We start from the raw sequence: 21259 nt of genomic DNA, 5'->3' as shown, positions 1-21259 counted from the left end.
ATTTCTAATTCAAATTAAATAAGTATTTTATAAATATTTATTTTTTGATTATTTCTATATGACATGACTTAAACAGCTTAAAATTGGTTTAAGATGTATAAAAAACAAAAATGACAACAAATAAAATGGTACCAATTTATGTAAAATTTTAGAAAAGTTTAAACATATTAATTGTTTAAACAGGGAATTTTGTGCACTATTGCCAAGCACGTGGTTTTGTGCGTTTGACAACTGTCATTCGATCCAATTTCAAAGACTTTTCTCAATATGGGTCATTCCATCTGAAGCGGAACAGCACTTGAAAATTACCATCTCCGATTCTGCCTAAACTTGGCAGAGCTGTTGAGACTATCAAAACATGCAAAAATCCCGAATTTCATCCAAATCGGACCACCCCTCCCATTTTTGTACCCTCCCAAAAAATCGACTTTTTGGTGATTTTTGAGCGAAACCCCTATCTTCAAACGGCGATAACTCAGGAACCACAAATCTTTGAGGGTCGGTCTTAGACTCAATTTTGAAGGAAATTGGACGTAGAATCCATTTCTGTGATCAAAATTTAGATTACAATATGTTTTCTACCTGTATTGTGCAATTGAAATCTTTATATGGCCGTATCTCAAAACAGCCCTATTTATTTTTTTAAATTTGACCTCACCATCGTATTCCCCGTCCGATTTTACATAAGATTCACTTATCGACAGATAGGAATATGTTTTGTTCCAGAGATATCGAAATTTAAAGTTTCGAGTATTTGAGATTACCTAAATTAGCTACACTCGCCGCCTCTGCTAGAAGCACTAAGTCGTGCTGATGAATAATTACTACCTGGTGTTCTGTAAGATGAATTATTTTTTATAATTTTATACGATTTTGAGATAATCAATACCTTGAACAATCTATTTTTTGTTTAAGGAATATTTATTGGGTAATTTTCAATGCACTGATCTTCGTGATCTCAGTGTCATTAAACCATATTAAGTAAAATTTAAACTTTGAATATTTATTTGCAAATGCTACAGAGTTTTTACAATACAATTTTCAAAAAAATATCATTTTTCTTTTATTTTTATATTTTTCTTAATTCCTCATTTTTCCCACTTTATCAAATTATTTGAAGTGAGAACAAATGTAGAGCTGGATGTGGTAGATGAAATAACTCTCATGGGGTCTAGAGCTATTGCCATGTGCGGTAGCGAAATAGTGCCATTTAGCAAAAACCCCATAATATCTGCCTTACGGTTTGAAAGGTTGATCATATTAAACCGATTTTTATATTGTGAGCCAGTTTCATCTGAATAATTGATGATTTTTTTTCAATTCTGTTACATGTGGACAGCAGCTTTATCGTCTTTCAAAATTTCTAAATGATTGACAAACAAAAAAAAGATTATTGTTCGGACGGTGTCGAAATCAACACAACTGAATTTGATCTTAATCAGATAATAAATCAGATTAATCTTTGTGATTTACTTACATTTTTCAGTTTTATACTTTCCAGAAATCCTCCTCCTTAATCATGCTTCACGAGAGTTTTATGCATGTTAATTCATAATTTTTAACACGATAATGTATCGTACACTTTTTCTCAAGTGTTACTTACAAGATCAGTTGCAATTTCCAGCTAGCTCTGCGGGACTTTCATTCTTGGGCTATCCATTGGGCTAGCACACAAATTCACTGTATACTATTTTTTAATTTAAGATTATACAGCAGTTTCCTACAATGGTGTTAATTCAATATTTGTCTATTTTGTTAATGATTATTTGGGATGAAATCGTATTTCAATAAAAGCAGGTAGCAGTTATTGATCAGCACGACTTAGAGCTTCTAGCAGAGGCGGCGAGTGTAGCTAATTTAGGTAATCTCAAATACTCAAAACTTTAAAATTCGATATCTCTGGAACGAAACATATTCCTTTCTGTCGATAAGTGATTCTTATGTGAAATCGGACGGGGAATACGATGGTGAGGTCAAATTTAAAAAATAAATAGGGCTGTTTTGAGATACGGCCATTTAAAGTTTTCAATTGCACAATACAGGTAGAAAACATATTTTAATCTAAATTTTGATCACAGAAATGGATTCTACGTCCAATTTCCTTCAAAATTGAGTCTAAGACCGACCCTCTAAGATTTGTGGTTCCTGAGTTATCGCCGTTTGAAAATAGGGGTTTCGCTCAAAAATCGCCAAAAAGTCGATTTTTTGGGAGGGTACAGAAATGGAGGGGGTGGTCCGATTTGGATGAAATTCGGGATTTTTGCATGTTTTGATAGTCTCAACAGCTCTGCCAAATTTGAGCAGAATCGGAGATGGTAATTTTCAAATTTGCATTTTTTCTTGCACACTTCAGGTGGAATGACCCATATGCTGGAAGCTAGGCAGTATTTCCAAGTTATTTTTTTTTATAAATTTGAGCAATTCTAAGTGATTTCTTGAAATCCCAAGTAATTCTGGGAAATCAAAGTAATCCATGACATATTGCCAGTAATCCTGGTAATTCCATTTAGACTGGTCAGTAATCCTTGATGCTGGAAACCCCTTGCAGCTACTGTTGGTTATGAGTGAGGAAGGCTCCAACCACATAGGTGGATTAAGTTAGTTTTTGGTTTATATTTAATACATCAGGATTGAAATCAATTTTTTTAGGATCTTTGAAGGTCAAAAGGCGAGGCATTGTGAGCTGCACAAAATGGCGTAAATTAATTTGGCTCTTAATACACGTATGACAAGTTTGCACTATAGCGACGATTTGCTACCAGAGAACAGAGTTGCTACAGTATGGACCACAAAAAATGCGACATTGTTATTAGGTGGAAATCGAGCCTTTGAGCCTTTGTTTTGACTATTTACGATGTATGTAGCATGTATACATGTTAAATAGGTTCCAAACAAACAAATAGTCCATTGAAAACCTTTCCCTTAGCAATGAAAAATGTTACACCAAATTGAATCTTATAATTCGCCAATTTGCCTCTAAGGCCAGGCCATATAAAGGAGAATTTACATTTTTATGTTGGTCGATCTGGAGAGTCTTTTGTGGTTTTTTATGGACCAAAAAGTAAACAGCCTTCAAGGTTACTATTTCTGAAAGTTGTAACAATGAGTTCCACTGAATTTTACGCATTCTATTAATAAATAATACATACTAAATAAATAGTGAACTTTTTGAAAATATCCCGACTCTGAAATTGCTTCAAATTTTGGGAGTTTTTGGAGCCTGCAATGATTCAAGGAAAAAATAAATGCTGCAAATGATGGCAATTGACTCTAACAGTTGCCCTAATATGAATTTTAACAGTACAGAGCCGTTGGGCATCCTTCAGAACCATTTTAGGTTATAAATTTATTTTGATCGAATTACTCAAGATGATAACCCAAAAAACAACAACAAAAAAAACGATCTCATCAAAGGGAACAAATCAAAAACATAGAATAAATAAAACAACCAACCCGCATACAGAGAGAGTCCATCCATTCCATTTATTTTTTTTTCATTATACACAAGGTGGTTTCTCGAATGCACTCATTCGGTTTGCTTTGGAGGAGGTGGGGTGGGACAGGTTTGCTCCCGACACAACATGAATGAAACATATTTACACGAATACATGCATGTGTTAAACGACTCGTGACAACGCCACGTGAGTGATGCTCGAAACATTAATTATGCACTCTGACTGCGTCATGGAGCGCTGCCAAGAAGAGAAAAACAAAAGTTCACAATTTGTTTCCTGCTCTGTTTTGCTTTGCACACTGATGTTCACTTAAGTGGGCGTCCACCCTCTTGCTGCGAGGACCAAAAGCCACTTTCCACCCACTATTATCAGCAGGGTCAACGCATTAAACTTAATTGTTTTCTCTGTTTTTACTTTTTCGCTCGATTTTTTTTTCCTTTGCCCTCAAACTAGCTGTTGATCCATCATGAAACATTCAGAGCAGTGTACCCAGACTGTGACTTATCTATAGTCTTGTTTGTATTTTTTCTGCTTGTTACAAATGGGTGGGACATTAGCAAATGTTTGTTTTTTATTTATCCTGCTTTTCACTCAATTCATCATCATAACCACACAAGCATTGTAGAAAAAAAAGCTCCTGCAGTTTTACATCTTTCCGTTCTGTCTTGTTGCAGGCTAATTTTCCGGAACCGATTCTGAATAAGTTTACATTTGTTTTATTTCCCGGGGAACATCCAGCTCATTTATGGGCTTCAATCTTTATTTTTCCATGTACTTGTTTATGTTACACATCATTTGTATACAATTTTATTTACAATTCAATAAATACTTAGACAACTATTTTAAAGTTTTGATCCTTCTTTTTCTACAAAAATCACCCAGACTCATCAGACTTGGGACATGGCCAGCGCCGCTTTGGGTCGTTCAACGATGACGACACGCGACGGCCGAATGCACGACCGCTGGGAGATGGTCAGCGACGTCGTCAGCGTCCGCATCGAGTCGCTGCTGTTGTGGTTCTGCAACCGGGCGTTCCCGTTCAGTACCGTCCCGTTGCGCATCCCGGCGCCTTGCGAGCCACCGTCCGGGCTTTTGCAGCACCACTTGGAGGCCAGCAGCCATCGGAACGGGGGGAGTCTCCTAGAAGGAAAGTGGAAATCAGTGTCATGGTTGAAGAGTGCAATCAGATGCATTTTAAAATATGTATAATAGGGTGCTTCAACCAAAAAATAAAGTTCTATGATTGAGGCAAACCGAGGTTCCCCTTGTAGAGGATATCCATTAGGGACTCTCAATATCAGCCCATTTGGTTGAGAATTGGCCTTTCCCTTGGGGTTTAAAATTGACATGGAAATTTCCAGAGCTGTGGAGTTGGAGTCGGAGTCGGAGCCGGAGTCGGTGAAGTCGGGTATTTTTGGGAACATGGAGATGTAATTGGCAAAATTCGAATAGCGGAAGTTGGAGTCGGAGTCGGAGTCAGAGTCATCTAAAATTTAACATCTGTTTTGAACTTTTTTTTATTCTTCAGCAATATTTCTGAAGAATAAACAAATTATAACAGTTGTTGTTGTTGTTGTTGTTGTTGTTAGTTGTTGTTATTACCTTAATAAGGTGTTAAAAAACTTCATAAAAGTACGAAATGGTCTCTCATGCTCATGCTAATAATGTGTTAAAAACTTCATAAAAGTACGAAATATTTTAAGCCTGTAAAATTTTAAGTCAAGTGCATTGCATATTTTTTCCACTAAATTTATTTTGTTGGCTAAAATATTTTTTGATGCCATTTTTTCAATGAAACATTTTTAATGTTAAAGGATTTTTGCATTGTTGTGAAAACGTGGGAATATATTTCTTCCATAATATAGTCCTAAAACCCTCCCTACATTTTTATGTACACGGTAAAAAACACGATTACAAACCATTGCTGGTAATTTTTTTTCATTTTGATAAAAAAAATATATATATTGCAAGATATTTTTTTTCTATAGATCAACTATGATCCCTTTCTGTCAAGAAGGACCGCGAGGTGAATTTTTTTTTAAATTGATTTAAAAATCCATTTTAAACTCTTTGTGGTCATTGTACTGCCATTGTACTCAGAAAAATAAGCTTTATCGTTGTGATCAATAAAATCAACAATCTTAACCTCATTTTAGGACCCAATTCTTGCCGGGAACCGTGGTGTAGGGGTAAGCGTGATTGCTTCTCACCCAGTCGGCCTTGGTTTGATCTCAGAAGGTCCCGGTGGCATTTATCGAGATGATATTGGCCTGATCACGCCTTCCGTCGGATGGGGAATTAAAAGTTGGGCCCCGGTCTAACCTAGAGGTTAGGTCGATAGCTTAGTCGAGGTGTAGCAGTCGTCTCCCTGGGTTCTGTCTCGGTGGAGTCTCTGGTGGGCAGTTGGACTAACAATCAATTCGATCCGGTTTGGTGCCCCATACACTCAAACCCCGATGGTTTGACACCAACTGTTGTCAAACGAACGGGGTCACGTTTTAGTTTGACACCTCTTTTACACGGAGTTCACACACATTATCAAACGTTTGTTTTGATGGTGTGCGTGAGCACCGTGTAAAAAGTGACAGTTCGTCACTTTTTGGTTTGACTTTGACCAACCAACGGGGTACAAACTAAAAAAGTGTCAAACGAAAAAGTGACCAACCACCGGGGGTTGAGTGTACTGCGCTATTGAATTGTTTGAAGATCCGTTAAGTATTTCAAAAGTTCCGTATAAAAACGTTACTTAATCCACATTTAGGCGGTTGGTGCCTTCCTCACATTCATAAAGTCAATACATTCAGCAAAAATAGAAACATTCTCCCTTAATATCATTTTTCATCATTTTCATGGAAATATCTGAGATCCGGCCTCCAAAATGTGTATAAATAACACTTAATTCTAATAACAATTAATTGACAGGACTGTCAGATCTCCAATATTTTGGGCTCATGGAATGGTCTTATTAATACCATTCTCAAAATGTGTAACATGATAGGTTTTTTTTTCACAAAAACCACGCTTTTTACAATCTTCCGGACAAAATCGATTTTTAAGCATTACTTTTGAAGTACTTAACTAAACTTGCTGATTTTTTAAAAAAATGGGACCACATGACAGATCGAATGAGACTAATACGGTCGAAATCCGTTCATCCAGTCCGGAGATAATCGAGTGACAATTTTTTTGTCCACCCACCTACACACATCCACACAGACATTTGCTCAGAACATGATTCTGAGTCGATATGTATACGTGAAGGTTGGTCTACGAGGTCAAATTAATAAGTTCATTTTTCGAGTGATTTTATAGCCTTTCCTCAGTAAGGTGAGGAAGGCAAAAAGTGTCAGAGTTGCGAATCGGGTGCCGGAATTTGATGCCGGATCTCACTTATCTATATGAAAACTTTGTCCGGATTTATCTTCCAACCCAACGCTGGATAGGTGATTGAAAAAAATTTCAAACGAGTCTACGGAACCGACGTAACACCTTATAATGTGGCCCTCTTAAACCCTGCGGTTTCGTCAACGGATCTACAGGCGTGTATCGTTCTTTTTGCGACAAGACTCCGCTTCCCGGGTCTCCTAAGTGTGAAGGTATGGCACGGGGAGAGGGCACCGAATACCTATATTAACACAAACGAGTCTAAAACGTTGAAAATCTGGCAACCTTGTCTCAAGTTATGACCACTTAAGTGATATGTATGTACTTTCTGTACTGTACTGTACGGACCTCATTAAAATGTTTGTAAACTATAACCGGATCCATCATCCGGCCCATCGTTGGTTAGGTAATCAAAAGACCTTTCCAATGCGTCCAAAACATTGAAGATCTGGCAACCCTGTCTTGTGATATTTTTTTAATGCCTAAGCTATGTTCATCATGCGACCCGTAGTTGGTTAGGTAATGAGTCTTTCCCATGAGTCCGAAAAATTGAAGATCTGGAAATGCTCAGTCTTAAGTTATGACCGCTTATGTGACATTTGTATATTTTTTTGAGAAATAGATGGAATTTGTGTCCAAACCCATCATATCACCGAATGTTGGTAAAAACGTGAGGAAGGGACCAACCACATAGGTGGATTAAGTTAGTTTTTTATTTACCTACACAAATCTGTAATTGTTAATTCTTGGACAGACTTATTTGATTTAATTGAAGTAAATATTAAGATAATAAATAAAAATTCGTGCAAATCGATGTCTCTGTGCTCTCTTGCTCTAAACTTGCTGGTTTTCCTATGAGCACAGAGGCATTGAATATAAACTGAACAAGTGAGTTATATTGTTAGAACAGATTTTCAATTCAATTTTTAGATATTCTTGATACTGAGATGGAGTTGGAGTCGAAGTCGGAGTCGACAATTTGTTGAACTTGATTCGATTATCCAAAATTTCTAAGAAACCTTCAGATAATCGAACTATCTAATTTGAATTGTTGCCACCACTTCAATCGTGCTACAGCCAATGCATTTTTCTCTTCCAGGAACTGCACTTACTTAATCATCCGGCAGACCTGCGTCGAAAAGAGACAGTAGATGAGGGGGTTGGCGGCCGAGTTGAGCGGCGCCAGGCTTTGGATGAAGGTCGCTACGGCGATATTGGTCTGCGTTTCCGGAATTTGGCCAAACACCTGCAGCAGGTCGAACACGATGTACGGCGACCAGCAGAGCACGAATACTATCACTATCACAATGGTCATCTTGACGGTTTTCACCTTCGCCTTTGGAATGATGCCCCGGGAGCTGGCCCGCCGGCTGGCCAAGTCGGCCATCCCGTTGCGCGTTCGATCTGTTTTCGGGGGTTAAAAAATGGTGTTAGAATCCTCTGTGCAATTGGAATGGAGTGGTCAAGCTTCGTACCAATTGGCCCCATAATGGCTCCTTTGGCCCAAATCGTTTTGACGATGATGGCGTAGCACGCTGAAATGATCAGCGCTGGCAGGACAAAGAGGGAACTGGCCACCCAGCACATGTACACTTGCCACCGCCAAGGGTCTACCAGGTCGATCCAGCACTGCTTCTTCCCTGCGAAATGAGAAAAACAATGAAGAACGTAACCAGTGGCGTACTTAGGACTATTTTAACTATTTTATGATAATAAATTTGTTTGCCTAGGGGCAAAACAGAGATCATGATTCCTTAATAAAATGAAAACGCTGATTTTGGTGCCCTTTTTCCACATACCCTGTATCGACCGCTCCTCATACAGATAAAAGATTGGAAGTGAGAACAGTGCACTCAAGCTCCAGGCAGCAGCGACCAGTCGACGAGCTCGATTCCCTGTAAATAAATCCGACAGCAAAAACGAACGATTCAATTAAAATTGCGACTAAATTAAACGGAAGTTCGCGCAAAAGGATCGAACAGAATGGACTTACAGCAGCCGGAAAAGTTCATCGGATGTGTGATGGCATCGTACCGGTCAATGCTGAGCGCGACCAGGACGTAGGTTGACGCGTAGGTGACACTGGCCTGGGCAAATCGGATCGCTTTGCACGCCGCGTTGCCGGCCTTCCACGAGACCGTCATCCGCCAGATGATGTCCGTCAGGACGCTCAGCAGTCCCACGCAGAGGTCTGGAATAAAATCCGATTAGTTTCCCCATGTTTGCTTAACCGCTGCCTAACTTTGGGCGATTCGTGTCGTGGTGGGTGGTGTTTCGACAATTCGATGACATTGCGTGAGAGTTTCAGACAAGCAATGCTCGTGTTAACTCATGTGGGCTGTGGAAATCCGAAAAAAGAAATGCATTGCAATGTTCCCATTTTTATTCTTCCAATCTGTTACTGTTTGATGATTCCAATGAAATTCTTTCAGTGAACCTTCTCCTATCATGGCGTGACTGAATCTGAGCAATTCTTCGAGACTTTTGTTATCGATTAATTTTCGTATTTTTTATTGGGCTCAAACTTCGCATACACATTTCGTCGCCATCGTGCTAACTTGTCGTACGTGCATTTTGGGCCAAATTGAGTTAAGAACGCCATTTTGTGCAGCTCACAATGTCTCACCTTTTGACCTTCACAGATCCCCAAAATTCGATTTCAATCCTGAGCTATTCAACAAAAACCGAAAAAACTCCGTGCATTTTTGTCACTTTACATATGAAAGTAGTTTCAATCTTGTCGTGCTATCTTGTCACTCCATGAAAATTGATGCAAGTGCGACAAAAGGCCAAAGGGATTTCAGGCCAGGAAAGTCAGGATGCGTTTGTCGCACGTACAAGCTAGACTACCGTAAACATTTGTAATTATAACTCGGGACTCCAGCAACCAACTTCAACCAAACTTTGAGACAATGCACAGAATGGTGAGTAGCGTGTCCCAAAAAAACACGAAGTCGAGGAATTCAATGTGCTCAGTTCTCAAATGATAGAAAATCATGTTAGAAACAACTCTCTCATACATGAAAACTTCCGGAAAAATCGTTTACCACGTTCCCTGGGCATTTTTTTGAAAAAAGTCAGTTTTTTCGACAATTTCACAAAATCTACTTAGAAAAAATTGAAAATTTTAAAATTTCAAATAGCCTATACCATTAAATGATGGTCTGTGGTCTAAGAAACAAGTTAATGTATCGATTTGGCCTTTTAAAACCTTGTTTTTACTTTCCCGGTAGCTTTTATGTCGAAAAATACGAGTTTTTGCTTTACTTTTTTTCAATCTTTTCCCTCGGTATTGAACACAAAATTTCTCATGTACATGCATCTTGTAGAAAATTTTCCGCCGAAGATTTTCGTCTAAGCAACTTTGAAGTTTCATCAACTCTGAGCTGAGATATTCCAGTTTTTGTGAAGAAAGAATATTGAATATTTGAAAATGTTGATATTAATCATCATTGGCATACAATATAATTAAAGCCTAATTTGAAGTGCGGCTGTATCGCATCTGTTTTTAAACATGATTGGTTCATCCTTCAATACTAAGGGCCATCTGGTTTTGTTTTCTCATGGCACACTACGTGCTAAATCAATGAATTACTTTTAGCAAATAACTCATATTTAGAGCATTTTGCATTTAAACCAATCGATGCACGTTTGCTGTGTTTCCATGGATACAAATAAACAAATAACAAATGGGTAATTCTCTACCAACTCACACGAAATCGGGAAAAGTTGCCCCGACCCCTCTTCGATTTGCGTGAAACTTTGTCCTAAGGGGTAACTTTTGTCCCTGATCACGAATCCGAGGTCCATTTTTTGATATCTCGTGACGGAGGGCGGTACGACCCCTTCCATTTTTGAACATGCGAAAAAGAGGTGTTTTTCTAATTTGCAGCCTGAAACGGTGATGAGATAGAAATTTGGCATCAAAGGGACTTTTATAAAATTAGACGCCCGATTTGATGACGTACTCAGAATTCCGAAAACGTATTTTTCATCGAAAAACAATAAAAGTTTTAAAATTCTCCCATTTTCCGTTACTCGACTGTAAAAAATTTGGAACATGTCATTTATGGGAAATTTAATGTACTTTTCGAATCTACATTGTCCCAGAAGGGTCATTTTTTCATTTAGAACAAAATTTTTCATTTTAAAATTTCGTGTTTTTTCTAACTTTGCAGGGTTATTTTTTAAATACTGTCTACAAAGTTGTAGAGCAGACAATTACAAAATTTTGATATATAGACATTAGTTTGCTTATAAACATCACAAGTTATCGCGATTTTAAAAAAGTTTTGAAAAAGTTACTTTTGCGTTTCTCTTTGTTTCGTCGTCCGTGTCTGTCGCGGGTGACCATGAACGGCCATGATCGATGACGACCAACTTTTTAAAACTTTTTCGTAAAATCGTGATAACTTGTGATGTTTATAAGCAAACCCCTTATGTATATATATCAAAATTTTTGTAATTGTCTGCTCTACAACTTTGTAGAACATTGTTACACTCTAAAAAATAACCCTGCAAAGTTAGAAAAAAACACGAAATTTTAAAATGAAAAATTTTGTTCTAAATGAAAAAATGACCTTCTGGGACAATGTAGATTCGAAAAGTATATTAAATTTCCCATAAAATGACATGTTCCAAAATTTTTTACAGTCGAGTAACGGAAAATGGGAGAATTTTTAAAACTTTTTTAGTGTTTTTTTCGATGAAAAATACGTTTTTTCGGAATTCTGATTACGCCATCAAATCGGGCGTCTAATTTTACATAAAAGTCCCTTTGACACCAAATTTCTATCTCATCACCGTTTCAGGCTGCAAATTATTGAAAAACACCTCTTTTTTCGCATGTGCAAAAATGGAAGGGGTCATACCGCCCCTCCGTCACGAGATATCAAAAAACGGACCTCGGATTCGTGATCAGGGACAAAAGTTACCCCTTAGGACAAAGTTTCACGCAAATCGAAGAGGGGTCGGGGCAACTGCTGTGTGAGTTGGCGGAGAATTACCCAAATATAAGGTTCAATTGTACGCATTTCCGTGATCTGAACCACAACGTAACGTTTACACTCCCTTCTTATAACTCCTGTTGATAAATCCGATGTTTAGGTAAATTAAAAATATCACTAATATTTGGAATTTATTCTATAGGGATCCATCCATTAATCACGTAGACATTTTTTTTAATCTCAGCTCCTCCTTCTCATGGTCAATTGTCCATAAAAACTTTTGGATGGAGCGTGGACAATTGCCAACCCCGTACAATCGAACCATATATTTCGATGCCTCTGTGCTCTTGTACTAAGCTTACTGGTTTTCCTATCTAGATAGCATAAGAGAGCACAGATGCATCGATATGTTATTTGTTTATTTGTATCCATGGAAACACAGCAAACGTGCATCGATTGGTTTAAATGCAAAATGCTCTAAATATGAGTTATTTGCTAAAAGTAATTCATTGATTTAGCACGTAGTGTGCCATGAGAAAACAACACCAGGTGGCCCTTAGTATTGTAGGATGAACTAATCATGTTTAAAAACAGATGCGATACAGCCGCACTTCAAATTAGGCTTAAATTATCCTTAATATTGTATACCAATGATGATTAATATCAACATTTTCAAATATTCAATATTCTTTCTTCACAAAAACTGGAATATCTCAGCTCAGAGTTGATGAAACTTCAAAGTTGCTTAGACGAAAATTTTCGGAAAATTTCCTACAAGATGCATGTATTCTCACATATGAGGAAATTTTTGTGTTAAATACCGAGGAAAAGATTGAAAAAGTAAAGCAAAACTCGTATTTTTCGACATATAAGTTACGGGAAAGTGAAAACAAGGTTTTAAAAGGCCAAATCGATACATTAACTTGTTTATTGGACCACAGACCATCATTTAATGGTATAGGCTATTTGAAATTTTAAAATTTTCCATTTTTCTAAGCAGATTTTGTGAAATTGTCGAAAAACTGACTATTTTCAAAAAAATGCCCAGGGAACGTGGTAAACAATTTTTCCGAAAGTTTTTATGTATGAGAGAGTTGTTTCTAACATGATTTTCTATCATTTGAGAACTGAGCACATTGAATTCCTCGACTTCGTGTTTTTTTGGGACACGCTAATGGTGAGCCAAACGAAACGTGTTTGTTATTGTTTACATTGCGTGCTCTCGTTTTTGAATATTCAAGGTCAAACATTAAAACGCGTTTTTCTCGGAACGTCAAAATGGCGGATGCGACAAGATAGCACGACGACGTCGATTTAGTATCTCCAGCAGTGGTTTTTAATTATCCTTAAGAGGCAGTATTTTTAGATTTTGCTCGGTTAGTTTTAGAAGTCGTATCGAGGTGCTCCGATTTGGATGAAACTTTTAGGGTTTGTTTGTTTATACATGAGATGAACTCATGCCAATTATGAGCCCTCTACGACAAAGGGAAGTGGAGTAAAACGGGCATTGAAGTTTGCGGTTCAAAAAACACGAAAAATCATAAAATTGCTCCCATTTGCGTAAAACTTCATCAATTGCAACTTTCTTAGATGCATTCAAATGGTATTTTAATGCACTTCAAAATGTGCCATCTTCTTGGGCTACAGGGCAAAAGCTAACGCTGCAAAAAAAATTGTTATAGAAAATACATAAATCTAAGAGAAAAACTGCTATTGGCCAAAAAGTTAATTACGTAGGTTTATAGTCCATGAAATTACCTAATTTTTGACCTATGGGAGTTTGAGTATCGGAGGCTGTTGGAAAAAGCTATTAAGGTTTTAAAAAATCCATTTTAAGCAGTAATTTTTCTTTAAGCAGCTGTATCTCCCCAACCAAGTCCAATCTTCAATGTCTCTTAGACAATTTCATTGCAAATTTTCTTTTCAAATAATGATTTCACACACTGAAACCAATGAAACTCAAGCTTAGTGATGTTTTATACATGGTTTGATAACTTTTTTGTGAAAATATCAGGCAGTGTTTTGCTGCTCTGGACAAAATAGTTTTGGAATGAAGTTTTTTGTTCAAAAAATACTACTTTTACTAGTGAAATAGCAAGATAATGTCCAAATGAAGGTTCTAAAAATAGTAAGATCGACAGAAAAGCTACTTTTGGCATGCTATTGACAAATTATCATAAAAGTGTTCCGAATTTGTGGGTGTTCCGAATATGTGGGATGACTGTAGGTAGAATTGCCACTTGCCGATTCCCCCTTGTAAACGTCAAGCGACACTGCCGACAGCGCCACCACTGCTCGAAACGGGGAACTTCAGTCGAAATGCGCACTGTGCACTTTGATGGAACTGCCTTGTGCATTCTGGAGGGTGCGTTTTGTTTGACAGTGACAGATGGAAAAAGGCTTGTTGACCTTCAGTTGGCAATCAAAAATGTGAAATGGTGCTTGGAAGCCGGATGAAAAGACGTGAAGGCGGTAGAACGTTAGGATTAGGCGCAAATTGCGGTTTAAGTTGGAGTGCGGAGTCTTTGCTGGAACACCACGACCACTTTTCTTCATTCCGAACGGCAAAATAGTCATTTCCTCTTCCGATTCTTCACTTGGTTTGACAGCGACAGCGAAATGTCAACATGACAAAACAGATGTCTTGGAGAAGTGAAAACGGGTGTCAACTTATTTGGCATAATCTTGAAATTTAGAAAAAAAAGATGCTGATGCGAAATAAAAATCATTTAATCTTATTTAAAACAAAATATCCTAGTTAAGGGATGCACTTATCTTGAATTTTAATAATTTTTTTGATTTGTTTTCCACGTTTTTTTAAAATCATTTTACATTTTTAATGAATAATATATATGTGCCAACCAGTTCTCCACATTCTTGACAGTATTATGCGCAGGGTGTTGTAGTTCCCCGTTTCGCCGCTGACATCAGTTAGGCAGCACAGTTTTGTCCCCCGATCGGTAAATGAGTGGCAATTCTATCTTTCTCTATTCTATGATTTGACTCAAATGTTGCGGGTTTTTGTCCCCTAAAACATATAAAAAAATCTTGAAAATCACAAAATACATATTTGAGAAATTGAGTTTTTGTGAAAAATAAGTTGATAAAAATATCTGCAATTTCTGTTTTCCGTGTACCTATTTTTTCTCAATAGTTCTCAACAATACCTACAACTTTGCCGAAGACACCAAATTGATCAGAAAATTCACTCAAAAGTTACTGCTGTTTGAATATTTACGCACCATTTTTGTATGGACAGCAGCCAACATTGTATGGAGACTTGTATAGGTGAACCAATGACACAAAATAGCTTCTTTGGTCATAGGGAAGGCCCCAAAAATTGAGCCAAATCAATAAAATACAATCTTTTTTCCGGTTTTGGTAGAGAATTGCTCATATGTCAAAATTTTCTCAGGGGAACATCCATAAGCCAAGTGGACACTTTTTTGAAATCTCACAAACCCCCCTCGCCCCCTCTCTCCATCGTGGACAATTTCCATACAATGCAAATATTTTTTTTTGTATGGAGCGTGGACAATCGCTGACCCCTCCTTCCCTCCCACAGGTGTCCACGTGGTTTATAGATGGTCCCCGTAGTTTCATTTGATAAAATACTGTTACATCACAACATACCTAAAATTGGTATGACACCAAATTTTACTCATGCATAATCATAATAATAATGTTAAATGGTTGAGGAATACTTTGATCCCAGAAATAGCAGTTATTTCGCATTTCTTTTGTTATATGTCACTCTTAATATGCCCCCAAAGAAAGTTAATGCATAAAAGTGAGTCTACGAACTTTCCAAAAACTTTGAATCAATAAGAAAAACATAAAGTATTCTGTTAGAACATTAAATTCCAACAAATTTAAGCAAAAACAGTAACCCACACAAAATCCTGGATTTCCACCAGCAGCTGTTGCCGTCATGTGACCAGACCATCCGGCACGTTTTAGTTGCAGTCCAAGACGCGAGACAAACAAAAAAAGCTTAAACTGGCGGCAGTCATAAATCGATACCAAATTTATAAATCTATCATAACCGAACCGAACAGCAGTTCGATTCAACAAGCAGTTGCCGTTTAAATTGTTCTGCCATTGCGTTTTTGTTTTTTTTTTTTGCGACAAGTCATTGCATTTTGATTGGGTACGACCATCGACGACGTAGGAGGAAGCTTTAGCGATTTCTTGTCATCGTTCGTTTGAAATATTTCTTTTGTTTTTGTTTTCGTCTGCAAAGCCAACCCCGTTTATTGGTCTGCTCGTGATGGCGAAGATTTCCTGCGCTTTTTACGGATTTTATTTGTTGTTTCTTGGCAAAGTGCATTCCAAAGGAAGCACTATCGTCCAGTTTGGTCAGTAATCATGTTTGATTTGTAGCTTTGGTGGTACTAGAATTTATTGCTATCGCTGTTATGATCCAGCAGTTGGGTGTCAGTTGGTTTATACTTGACAAGAATTACAAATTAAGTTCTATCTGCAGGATTTTTTTTGGTTCATACATAAGTACGAATCGAATGATTTGAAACAACAACTTTACAAGCTTGGCTTAAGCTTAAGGCTGAGTTTTAACTTTTCACTATGATCCAAATGCTTTTTAAAAACACTAAAGAATTAGATGACTTTTTTTTGCAGTCTTCGTGAATTGGTTCAGTCCCTGCTTTATATCCTGGCAATTTTTGCAACTGTAGAAAAACGATGTGCTTTACAAGCTTTCAAATTGAAATGCCTTTCACTCAACTGGAGGAAAAGTCATTTGACCACCAAATTGCCCTAAAAAAATTCCATTCAAGCCACACATTGTTCGGTGGCACACGTGCTATGTTCTGGACATGGTGCAGAATGCATTTCACTTTTTTGCTAGCCATAGAGCACAAAATGACACGATCCCATGTCACTATAGAGCTGATTCCTTTGATAGGAGATTTTTTTGGACTGGGCTAAGCATTAAAATATCTTTCAATTTATAAATGTATAAAGCCTGAAATTTGAATTCATTATTAAACCTCCCCATATAAACCTGCAAACCTTTAAATCTACAAAGCCACAAATTCTCAAATTAATTCTCCATATTTCTGTTCACTTTTGACCACAATTTCCCGATAGTTTTACAAACTGTGCAAAATATTGAAAAGCAAGTGTTTTTGCACCCGATCCTGTACAACAGACTCCCGCAAAAAAAAGTACGACTTTTCATCGTTTGAAAGCTAGGCAAAAACACCCCAAGACACAATACAGGAAGCATTCCAGCTGATGTCCTATTTTCACGCACTTTGCCAGCTCTTCATCCTGCGGGATCCATCCCAGATGACGGACAGTAAATGCAGTTGAATCTCCCTCCCCCCTCGCCCCTAATGCCACATTGAGTGCGTCATTTGTATTCATCGGTCGTGCTCGTTTGACGAAATAAGCGATTATTGTTTTTACGCGGCGAATTCTGTCCTGCTGGATTGTAAGGGAACACAGGAAGAAAAGAGGAAAACATCTTCCCGGAAAAGTTGAGGGAAACGCTTTAGGGTGGAAAGATTGCGATTGGGGGATGTGACGAACTTTTCCAATCATCCATGTTTGACCTATTTTGTATTCAATTTCTCGGCCATCCAACCGCAGATGGTTTCTTAAAGGGGATGTAGCGTTGAAGTTTGATGATTGGGATTATAGTTTTTTGTGATTTTATATATTTTTTATGCCCGATTAGTAGACTATCGCCAAAATTTAAGTAAAAATATGGCCTGAAATAATAAAAAAAATATCACGTGGTTTATTGATGACCCCTCAGCAGCAATTTGAATGATGACATGCAAGAGTTCCACATTACTGCAAAATTGGACCATTCTTTCGATTTGCACTACCCCAAATCTTTGCAATTTTTGAAAAAAAAAAATAATCAAAAAACTTCTGTTTCAGATGGCCATATCTTGGAAATGATATAACACAACTCCATTAAGGAACGGCGTCATCAGAATTATGATTGGAACCAAACTTTTGTGCACTTCGCGCAATCGTAAATTGTACAAGCTATTTTTACAATACACATGCGATAAACTTTTAAATTAAACGTCACCATCGTGTTCCAAAACACACAGCAAAAAAAAAAGTGTAAATTTGGAAGGTGTAATTTTAGAAGGTTGAATATTACCTCTATTATGATGTAATTTTACCTCAATTGAGACTGAAAATGCGATATTACACCAGGATAGTGGTAAAATTACACATTTTCAGAGGTAAAATAACACATTTTTCTGACATAAAAGATGTACCCCTTTCCAAATGTAATATTACCATGAATTTTTTTTCTGTGCAGTTTTACAAAAGAATCATCTTTTTCATTGTTGGCCAAATTAAAATCTTTTGAGATATCGAATTTATGAGTTCCTCCAAATTTGAACATGATCAGAAAAAGTTGATGTGGAGGTGGTGTGCCACGAAAAGATCCATATTAAAATAAAAAACTTCACAACTTTAATGGATATAGCATTAACTTCAACCAAAAACAATTTAAAATGGATTTTCCTGCATCAATAAACATATTTGGTATGTTTGAGCCTGTTCAAAAAATCGTGTAAGTTGTTGTGAAATTCCAATGTAGGAACATTTTTTCGACAGTACTTAGATATTTTGGAAACATATGATTGAATAATAACTGAACTGGTGTGAAATGCAATTTCAAACATTTTTTCATGTGTTGAATCCACAGCTTGCAATTTGTTTTTTTTTTATTTTTTTTTTTGCAAATCGACTTTTCATTGTATTGTGAGCAATTCTCTGCCAAAACTGGAAATGGATTTTTTTTATTTGGCTCAAACTTTGTGGGGGCCTTTCCTACGACCAAAGAAGCTATTTTGACAAAGAACTTTGTCCTAAGGGCACTGTCTACGGGTGTCAATCCAAAATTTCGCAAAGCGAAAGTGTAACGATTTTCTGTCGTTTTTCAAATGCTTATATCTTCCCCCCCATTCAAACAATCTTTATGTTTTACATACCAAACGAAAGGGAAAGTCTTAAAGTACAAGTTGACTACCTCACAAAGTTGATAAAACTTTGTTAAAGTACTTAAAAAAAAAATGAATGCAAGAAAAATCCCGGCTGCTGATTGGCTGAAAGCACGTAGCAAATGTTGCTTCCTCTCCTGCTTTCGCAAAAACTCACGCGAGAGTTTGGAACCACTGTTGCCACATTTCATGCGAACTATATAAGCTAGCACTTAGCCTCAGAAAATTTCAGTGCCTATCGCGGTTTCGTCAAAGACGGATCCACGGTGGTAATTTTATTGCTCACACACACGCACACATTGAACGACACAGTATGTGTACCAAATTGGGAGGAATTCTGTTCTAATGAAGATTGTAAGGAAGGTGACCGGAAAACTAGAATGATTTGGGGCAATGGGGTTGGGACCACATTGGTAGAACATTGGCCACACCCGGAGTGGCCATGGCCCTGGGAATTCCGGGGACATTTACCGAACCATACGACTTGGGCAATATGGGTATCATTCACTGGCCATTTTGACCGGATTGACCACACCGGAGTAGTGCCCTGGGAAAGGTTCTACCGGGGGGACATTAATCGAACCATACTACTTAGGGCAATATGGGTATCAAAATTGCCCCAAGTCGTATGGTTCGATTAATGTCCCCCTGGTAGAACCTTTCCCAGGGCACTGGCGACTCCGGGTGTGGCCAATCCAGTCAAAATTGCCATTTTCATTACCAGTTTCAAAAACCATGATTATTGATACCCATATTGCCCTAAGTAGTATGATTCGATTAATGTCCCCTCGGAAGAACCTTTCCCAGGGCACTGGCCACTCCGGGTGTGGCCAATCTGGTCGAAATGGCCATTTTCATTACCAGTTCAAAAACCATGAATTTTGATACATATATTGCCCCAAGTCGTATGATTCGATTAATGTCCCCTCGGAAGAACCTTTCCCAGGGCACTGGCCACTCCGAGTTTGGCCAATATCCTATAAATGTGGTCCCAACCCCATTGCCTCAAATCATTCTAGTTTTCCGGTGACCATCCTTACAATCTTCATTAACACAGAATTCCTTCCAAGTTGGTGTACAAACTGTGTCTTCTAATGTGTGCGTGTGTGAGCAATACACCACCGTGGATCCGTCTTCGATGAAACCACGGTTGGCACTGAAATTTTCTGAGGCTAAGTGCTAGCTTATATAGTTCGCATGAAATGTGGCAACATGGTGCAAATTTTGCTTCCTCTCCTGCTTTCGCGAAACTCTCACGCGAGAGTTTGGCATCACTGTTGCCACATTTCATGCGAACTATATAAGCTAGCACTTAGCCTCAGAAAATTTCAGTGCCAACCGTGGTTTCATCGAAGACGGATCCACGGTGGTAATTGTATTGCTCATACACACACACGCACACATTGGAAGACACAGTTTGTACACCAAATTGGGAGAAATTCTGTTCTAATGAAGATTGTTAGGAAGGTCACCGGAAAACCAGAATGATTTGGGGCAATGGGGTTGGGACCACATTGGTAGAAAATTGGCCACACCCGGAGTGGCCAGTGCCCTGGGGAAGGTTCTTCCGGGGGGACATTTACCGAACCATACGACTTGGGGCAATATGGGTATCAAAATTCATGTTTTTTTAAACTGGTAATGGAAATGGACATTTTGAACGGATTGGCCACACCCGGAGTGGCCAGTGCACTGGGGAAGGTTCTACTGGGGGGACATTAATCGAACCATACGACTTGGGGCAATTTTGATACCCATATTACCCCAAGTCGTATAGTTCGGTAAATGTCCCCCGGAAGAACCTTGCCCAGGGCAATGGCCACTCTGGGTGTGGCCAATCCGGTCAAAATGGCCATTTTAATTGAAAAAAAACGAAGTTGACTTTATAGCTGTCGGCCACCATTGCTAGTACCAACCACTAGTGTCTTCCTTTTAACTACAAGGACTTCGCCGCCCTGGGCTCCTAAGTGTTTGAGTACGGCACGGAGAGACGGCGCCGGATACCCATATTTACACTTAGAATTTTAAAGCGCCCGCCGCGGGATTCGAACCAGCAACCTCTGGATTGTGGGTCCAGTGCGCGGTCCGATTGATCCACATGGGCGGGACATTTTGATTGCCAGTTTCAAAACCAATATGAATTTTGATACCCATATTGCCCCAAGTTGTCAAAAAAAAATCAAAATCAAATCAAATTATTCGATCTACAGCTTTGCCTTGGCGTTCTCGATTACGAGTTTCCTACTCGAAACTAAGTGTTCGAAGGCTTGATTGTTGAGGCAATTGCAAACCTCTTTTTACACCTAAACTTCCATCCACCCCGGATTCGAACTGACGACCTTTGGATTGTGAGTCCAACTGCCTGCCAGCGACTCCACCGAGGCAGGACCCAGGGAGAAGACTCCTACACCTGGACTGAGCTAACGACCTAACCTTTTTAGGTTAGTCCGGGGCCAACATTTACTTCCCGTCCGACGGA

The 21259-nt window shown here is 38.3% G+C and overlaps 1 protein-coding gene across 1 annotated transcript in view; it reads right to left on the bottom strand.

Moving 5' to 3' along the window:
• Nucleotides 1–3458: 3458 nt before the first annotated feature.
• The window catches only part of LOC6037794 (cardioacceleratory peptide receptor), a 113977-nt gene continuing 96176 nt past the window's right edge, over nucleotides 3459–21259 (bottom strand). Inside the window, exons 5-9 of the mRNA XM_038263954.1 lie at nucleotides 8833–9030; nucleotides 8639–8734; nucleotides 8315–8479; nucleotides 7952–8243; nucleotides 3459–4595 (exon numbers count right to left, since the gene is read on the bottom strand). Coding sequence (XP_038119882.1) covers nucleotides 4343–4595; nucleotides 7952–8243; nucleotides 8315–8479; nucleotides 8639–8734; nucleotides 8833–9030 — 1004 coding nt within the window. The 3' untranslated portion in view covers nucleotides 3459–4342. The remainder of the gene's footprint in view (nucleotides 4596–7951; nucleotides 8244–8314; nucleotides 8480–8638; nucleotides 8735–8832; nucleotides 9031–21259) is intronic.

This window comes from Culex quinquefasciatus, chromosome 3 (assembly GCF_015732765.1).
Source record: "Culex quinquefasciatus strain JHB chromosome 3, VPISU_Cqui_1.0_pri_paternal, whole genome shotgun sequence".
NCBI lineage: Eukaryota > Metazoa > Arthropoda > Insecta > Diptera > Culicidae > Culex > Culex quinquefasciatus.
Note: the sequence above shows the minus strand (reverse complement) of the source record. Positions and strands in the feature narration are given on the sequence as shown.